This window comes from Penaeus chinensis, chromosome 31 (genome assembly GCF_019202785.1).
Source record: "Penaeus chinensis breed Huanghai No. 1 chromosome 31, ASM1920278v2, whole genome shotgun sequence".
In the NCBI taxonomy this organism is placed as follows: Eukaryota; Metazoa; Arthropoda; class Malacostraca; order Decapoda; family Penaeidae; genus Penaeus; species Penaeus chinensis.
In genome coordinates, this window is record NC_061849.1 from 36,411,576 (window position 1) to 36,419,075 (window position 7,500).

At 40.2% G+C, this 7,500-nt stretch overlaps 1 protein-coding gene across 1 annotated transcript in view; it reads right to left on the reverse strand.

Annotated features, from left to right (window-relative positions):
* Nucleotides 1-2,552: 2,552 nt before the first annotated feature.
* The window catches only part of LOC125041800 (ubiquinol-cytochrome-c reductase complex assembly factor 1-like), a 6,371-nt gene continuing 1,423 nt past the window's right edge, over nucleotides 2,553-7,500 (reverse strand). The window contains exons 3-7 of the mRNA XM_047637110.1: nucleotides 6,625-6,900; nucleotides 6,107-6,179; nucleotides 5,557-5,723; nucleotides 5,017-5,211; nucleotides 2,553-2,959 (exon numbers count right to left, since the gene is read on the reverse strand). Of these exons, the coding sequence (XP_047493066.1) occupies nucleotides 2,876-2,959; nucleotides 5,017-5,211; nucleotides 5,557-5,723; nucleotides 6,107-6,179; nucleotides 6,625-6,894 (789 nt within the window). The 5' untranslated portion in view covers nucleotides 6,895-6,900 and the 3' untranslated portion in view covers nucleotides 2,553-2,875. The remainder of the gene's footprint in view (nucleotides 2,960-5,016; nucleotides 5,212-5,556; nucleotides 5,724-6,106; nucleotides 6,180-6,624; nucleotides 6,901-7,500) is intronic.

Sequence of the window (7,500 nt, forward strand, 5' to 3'; positions counted from 1 at the left end):
CAGAGGAAGAGTTAGATGCAGGAGAGGATGCGGTAAGAGATGGGGTGGAACGTCTGCTGCAAGTAGAGCGAGGAGGAAGAGGGATAGGAACCTGGGATGTAGAGATTGGAGTGTCTGGATTTACAATGGCAAAAGAATTTGACTGGGAAAGGGAGGGGCTAGAATTGGGGACGTATGGAGTAGGAGGAGGCAAAGCGAATGGCAGCACTGGAGTAGGTAGCACGAGAAAGAGTTCGTCGGCGTGCTTCCTGCCTGGCCTCGCGTAACGTGAGGCCAAATTTGAATCTGAGCACTGCTACGTCAGACACGAGGGCAGTGGGCTGTGGAGCGAGTGTTTAGCTGGGTAGCCAAAACGCCAACATTTCTGACACTGACGGGGAACAGACCGATACGGTCGAACATAATTGGACTCTCCACCAATATAAATTTCATGGGGGAGGAGGGTAATTTGGGCAATATTGGGCAATGTTGGTCTTGGACTTTCGGCGGCCTCTGAGAGGCATTATGTAGCAATGTACTGGCACTGCACCATAGTGAACGAGGCAGGCAAGTAGGTCGTTTTTATAGTCTGCCATAGGCAGGACAATCAGCTGGGGAAATGGAAACAGTTCCGGTACAAATATTCAGGGAGGAGTGAAGCTGGGCGGGAATAGATTTGTCAGTAAGGTTGTCAGGGTAGATGATGCACTTTCTTGTAGCTGTAACAACGCTTGAACGGTTGGAAAGGCTGCGGAAGGATGCTCTGCTTGTTTTTGAAAGCTTTGTTCGAAGTTTGGGGAATCACAAAAACGATCCCACTTAATTGGACTACAGAGTTTTTAAAAAAATTATAGAGGTTAAAGTAGTCGAAGTGCGAGGGAGGGAGTAAGAGGGAGTGGTGCTGAGTGAGGTAATCCTGCAGAGTAGTAATAAGGGAGGAAGGGATTGAAAATTGAAGAAGAGTGTAGAGGATGTGCAGATATAGTGGAGGATTTCGGGAGAGAGGAAGGAATGTTTTCTGAAGGTTGAGTAAAGACCTGGGTGGATGATTTACCTGACAGCAGGTATTGAGAAGGGGGAAGTAGTGTCCAGAGTCAGGATCAAAGGAGAGGCAGGGGTCGAAGAGGGTTAAGGTCTTTGGGCTTAGTTGGTAAAGGGGCAAGCCTCAATGTCCCTAACAAAGGTACAAAATCATTATTGGCCATGGTAAGCCTGTAATATGTAGGGAGAAACCCTCAAAATCCCCATGAGAGGTTTTACAGGGTTTGGTGATGGTTTCCCTTAGTATATTGTTCGATGTCTTGCGTGCGAAGTGTGAGCGATACACATTGTAAGTATGCATCTATATTTATTTATTTATATATATATATATATATATATATATATATATATATAATAAAATTGTAAGTGCTAAGTGAAGTGACGTGACCAAATGAAAAGTTAAGTGACTTAGTAACAATATAATAGTGATTTATTATTCCAAATGGTTCTCATTTTCAGCCTCCATAATATTTGTATAAGGTGGAAGAACCCCAGTCCGCATTACCCGGCTGAAAACCGTGCCTGTATACCTTAGACTGCATACCCTGGGTTGTTTTACCCTGGGCTGTATTATCCCGGGCCGCTTGCTCCCGGGCCGGACTAGTGCCTACAATACATCGTTTTCTTTATATCGATGTGCAGTTGTGATGAATATATATTGAAAATAAATACTGAATTTTCTATATTTTCCCTTGAAGCAATCTCTTCCCTTAGGACATAAGAAAAGAACAAGAGGTTACCTCATTATAATATCTGGATAGTATACCAAATAAGAGACTGTATTTACTGTATATACTATGATTTATTAAATGAGAGGAAACCTTGGACAGAAGTAAGGCCTAGAAGACTAAACAGGAGCATAGCGTACTCGTGGCTCCCTGAGGCCGTTCAGGACTGACCCAACACCAGCCTTTCCTCCTTTCAACAATGCTCTCACATCTCAGAGAGTGGACAGAGAAAGGGGTTGGAGAAGAGCAGGAAAAGGGAAGGGGGAGAAGAAAAGACTGCAAAATTTGTCGATCTAAGGGCTGAGGCCCAAAGAACCCCAGGACAACAACGGGCACGGGATTTGGGGGGGAGGCTAGAACACCTTAATTAACCTGAAGCCACCAGGGATGGCATGTATGTCTATGCCATGTCCACAGTGAGTTTAATGTATTGTCTTTACACATAGATGGTTCCACAATTACTAAGTCACCAACAAGCCAATTGTGATTATTACCTGTCTCACCTGTTTTCCCTTTCCCTTGATTTTTTTCTAAATATTTTCTGTTATCTATTATTGCTGTTAGTAATATCAATAACATTATAACAATTATAAAGTCTATGTTAAAAATAACAGTATCAACATTCAGAGCATTAGTAAAAAGCTCAATGAAAGGTAAAATCAGGTGAGGTCACAAGGTCTACTAATTGTGGCTAAACACCTGCAGATCCATCTATGTGCAGAGACATTTCACAAAACAATACTACAATGAACACATTTCCCTGGAGACCTTGGGCTAAGGTAGCCAGGATAATCAAACATTTTGTAAATTAAATATCAACACATTTATATTACATATTTACAAAAACCTGTAATAGCACAACAATAAATAACAGACACTAACATGCATCCCTGATACAAGGTCAGCAGTAAGCACAGTGCATCTCAGAGTGGGAAAGATATCCTCCAAGTTTACATTTTTTTTTCTCAAAATGACACCTGTAAAAACATTTATTGTATTCTAATATTTTCATTTTTGACAGTGATGTTAATAACATTGAAATTATACATCACAAATTAATCTAATTTTCAGCAGTTGTACTTTTTCACTAAGGTAGATTTCTGGGAAGTGTATAATGAATATATTTATTAATCTCTCTCCAGAAGTGGAACCCATTTTACTTTGCAATCCATCAAAATTTCTTCTCGAGATAAGCTGTCCAGCAATGCAATCTGTAAGAAAAAAAATAAATGTTACTTTCACAGCATCATATGTGATATTATAATAAATTAGTACCATTACTTTTTCCATTAATTCATGAAGATTGTTTATGCAAACACACACTCACATGTAAGCATTAATGCACACACTCACTCACCAACCCATCTCTGACATATCTCTCTCCCTCTCCCCTGCTCTCTCCCTCTCCCCTTCTCTCTCCCTCTCCCCTTCTCTCTCCCTCTCCCCTACTCTCTCCCTCTCCCCTGCTCTCTCCCTCTCCCCTGCTCTCTCCTTCTCCCCTTCTCTCTCCTTCTCCCCTTCTCTCTCCCTCTCCCCTTCTCTCTCCCTCTCCCCTTCTCTCTCCCTCTCCCCTTCTCTCTCCCTCTCCCCTTCTCTCTCCCTCTCCCCTGCTCTCTCCCTCTCCCCTGCTCTCTCCCTCTCCCCTGCTCTCTCCCTCTCCCCTGCTCTCTCCCTCTCCCCTGCTCTCTCCCTCTCCCCTTCTCTCTCCTTCTCCCCTGCTCTCTCCTCTCCCCTTCTCCCCTTCTCTCTCCCTCTCCCCTTCTCACTCCCTCTCCCCTGCTCTCTCCCTCTCCCCTGTTCTCTCCCTCTCCCCTGTTCTCTCCTTCTCTCCTTCTCCCCTTCTCTCTCCCTCTCCCCTTCTCTCTCCCTCTCACCTGCTCTCTCCCTCTCACCTGCTCTCTCCCTCTCCCCTGCTCTCTCCTTCTCCCCTTCTCTCTCCCTCTCCCCTTCTCTCTCGCTCTCCCCTTCTCTCTCCCTCTCCCTTTCTCTCTCCCTCTCTCTCTCTCACTAACTCTCCCTCCCTCTACCTTCTTCTACCTTCCTCTCACGCCCAAACCCCTCTCTCCCTCCCAGTACATGGAGGTATGTCAGACACCTTGGCCTGGCCAAAAGGGTGATAATGTCCAACTTGGGTCTGACTCTAAAGTTAACCCACTGCAGACGGGCATGACATGTACAAACATGTTCTGCCCATTGTGAGTTACTAGTTTGATTGTTTTTAAACATAGATGGCTGCACTTGTACTAAGTCGCCAATTACGAGTACTGCCTGTCTCGCCCGTTTATCCTTTTCTTTGATTTACGAAAACATTTTACATTAAAATTATTTTGCTGTTAACAATGTTTATAACATTATAGTAATTATAATGTTTATAATAACACCATCGATATTCATATCACTAGTAAAAACATATGTTTTTCCCACCAATTCAAGGAAAGGTGAAATCATGTAAGGTCACAAGGTCTACTAATTAACTCCTTTGTGGCTAAGCACTAGCAGAGCCATCTGTGTGCAGAGAAATTTCACAAAAATATAGATAATGAGCACAGCATTTCCCCCATTTTTTATTCATTTTACCCGGCAGCACTGGGTTAATTAAATGTGGCTACTGAAACTTCAGCAAATGAGGTCCCATGAGGAGAGTTTTCAAAGGGTGGATATGATTCCAGTTCAGGCAAAGGAACTCTACAAAGGACTTTCGAGGGAAGATGAACTCCTACCTGAAGAGCTTTGAAACTGCAAATAAGCTTCCAGAAGTGCTTTCAAAAGGTAAAAAAAAATCAAGAACTTTCAAAGGATGGTTGAGCTCTAGCAGGATGTTTTAAACAAATAAATAAGCTCCTATAAAAAGGGCTTTCAAAAGATGGATAAGCTTGCACAAGACATTCAAAGGATGGATTAGTTTCCACAAGAACTTTCCATGCATGGACATGCTTCCACATGAAGATCTTTCAAAGGGTGGATGAACTTCCTGGGTGACAGCTTTCTAAGGATATTCCCCCAAAAGAGCTTTCAAAGGGCAGATAACTAAGCTCCTGCTAAAAAAAGAGAGTGGATGAGCTCCTATATCAGCCAAGAACCATCCATCCAGCAAAAAGATTGACAGGTTTTCCTGACCACTGAAGAGCCAGGAATAGACTCTATTATCAATAGCTAAAAGTAAAACACTTAGTGTACATGTGCTAGATCCTAACATCATATAAATTCAGTAAATTAATCCCAAACTAATATCATACAGCATAATAGTATTGGAAACAGCTTATATTACCTGTCTCCTAACATAATGCACACAACACTCCAGCCTCTCTGGATCTTCACACTTCTTAGAGAACAGCCTACGCCACAGAGCACCTGCTAAGACACGGTCATCTTCAATCAGGGCTTCATCGTATCCAAACAAAGCCGCTTGGAATGAGGAATTGATTGCTTCCATTTGTTCTTTCCGTATGCTTAAAGATGCTGCCTGGAATAGATGGAAACGTGTCAAGTTGAAATGGTGAAATCACTTTTTGCTGAAAGTCATGACTACTTGCGCATGCATGAAAAGTACATCACAAAAATAATATACAGTATAAAGTTTCTGCACAAACAAGTTGCTGTGTCGACCTCAGAGCATCTAGCCAAAATATCAGTCAAAGCCCTCTACTTTCATCCTTCCACCATTACCTACAGACAAATAATCAAAAAGTCTCTGAAGTAATATCACACGATATTACTTCATATTAATTGTTCTTCCTGGTGTAAATATATTAATAATTTTGGACTGGTTTCACCCGATGCCAATGCAACTCAATGACATACTACCTACCCCAAGCTTTTTTGATCTCGCATCTGCATCTTCCCACAATGCCTCTATGAGAGCATTTCTGGTGAATCTTCCTTCATTTCCCTCAGCCATGAGCCTCACCATCAGCATCCAAATGTGAAGCTCAGTAACCAAAAACCAGGAGTAAAATGTGTCTGGGAGCTCACAAACTGCAAAAGGAATATGTGCTTATAAATGCAAAGAAAAGTCAATTTTTGTTTGTCCTCAGAAAACTGTAAGAGAAAATCAATAAATATATTTTATTTTTGATCATACAATTATAAGTAACTAAGAAGACAATGTGTAAGCTTCCTTTTTTTTTTACACACATTTTTTTTACACACACACCAAAACACACACACACACACACACACACACACACACACACACACACACACACACACACACACACACACACACACACACACACACACACACACACACACACACACACACAAAAAAAAAAAAAAAAAACTTTTGGAAGTACAAGATAACATAATTTAGCTTTGTTAACAAAACTTAATAAATTCAAAAAGATAAGTATGAAACTCACCCTCAACAAATTCATCAACCCTCACTTTCTCAGTCAAGTCAGAATACAGGAGAAAACCAGACCTTTTCAGTTTCTGAAAAATCAAATACCTGTCAATATTTTTTCTTCACACTATAAAATATAATGTTTTCACCCAATTAAGTACAGAAAGCATTTACAAAGAGAGAAAAAGAAAACTATTTTTTTTTTTTTTTAAATACATGCTCACCTTATCTTTACTGACTAAAAATCTAAAATCAAATAAAAACAGTTGGGATAACTAATAACACAAAAGATAGAAAACTAGCCACCCCATAAAAAGCTTACCACTGCATATTTCTGTCCTCTGAAATTGTGACAAAGAAAAAGTTCTACCAGTTTGACTTTAGCTATTTATATTTCTTTATCTGAGAGTTTGCACAAAAAAAGTTATATCCTGTAGGATGCTCCTTTCATAACCTACCACTAATGAATAATATAAATGAGACAAAATACAAGACATTCCCATCTATACAAAGCATTAGAAGAAAAATGCTTACCGTCCTTGAATATTTTAAGAGTCCCATCTTTTTTATGAAGCGTTTGAACAAACTTGCATCTGTGCTTGAATATCTCTTGCTTGTGTACTGAGGCATAGTGTTGGGAAGGTATGCAGTTGACCACAGAGTATTTGTTATAAAACTGCTCTGAGAAACTGGAATGCACATGCCAAATTTCTGTGATGCAAGTGATGATAAAACCATGACATTTCTGGCTGGTTCAGTTATTCTTCTTGATTGCAATAATCTTGACAAACTGTTTCGTAACATTGTTCCCTGCAAGAGACATTAGAAAGCAGACTAATAACTCATTATTTTATTTCATTTAGATATTTTCCTGCAAAAGACAGGCTCTTATCATACTGACTGCACTTCTGCTCAAGACTCCAAAGACACTTCAGCAGAGTTAGCATGAAAATATATTCACTCACAGAAATCAAGCTAGTTGTCTGAGAAATGATATATACATTCTTGTTGTTTCACCAATCTTTTAAGGGCAACCACACATCAGCCTGCCTCCATGTAAGGCCAGCATCATCCAGCCACCAGGCAATGGACCATTAATTATAATTAGACATCACCTGGTGTCAGTGAGTTTTTCACCAAGACATGACAGGAATCCCATCCAGTATGAATGGATTAATGATAAGAAATAATTTGTTATAGTAATTAGATTTTATAAATATATCTTTATTTAACTTCAACACTATGTCATCTGGCAGTGATTATCAAGTTTAATTAGTTATAAAAAGAACCACATCATTACAGTAATGATAAAAAAAGCTTCAAATTTTTCAATTATAGAAACAGTTTTAGTAAAAGCTTGATACCAGAATATCAGGACTGGTCTTCACCTATACAGATGTGAAAGCATGA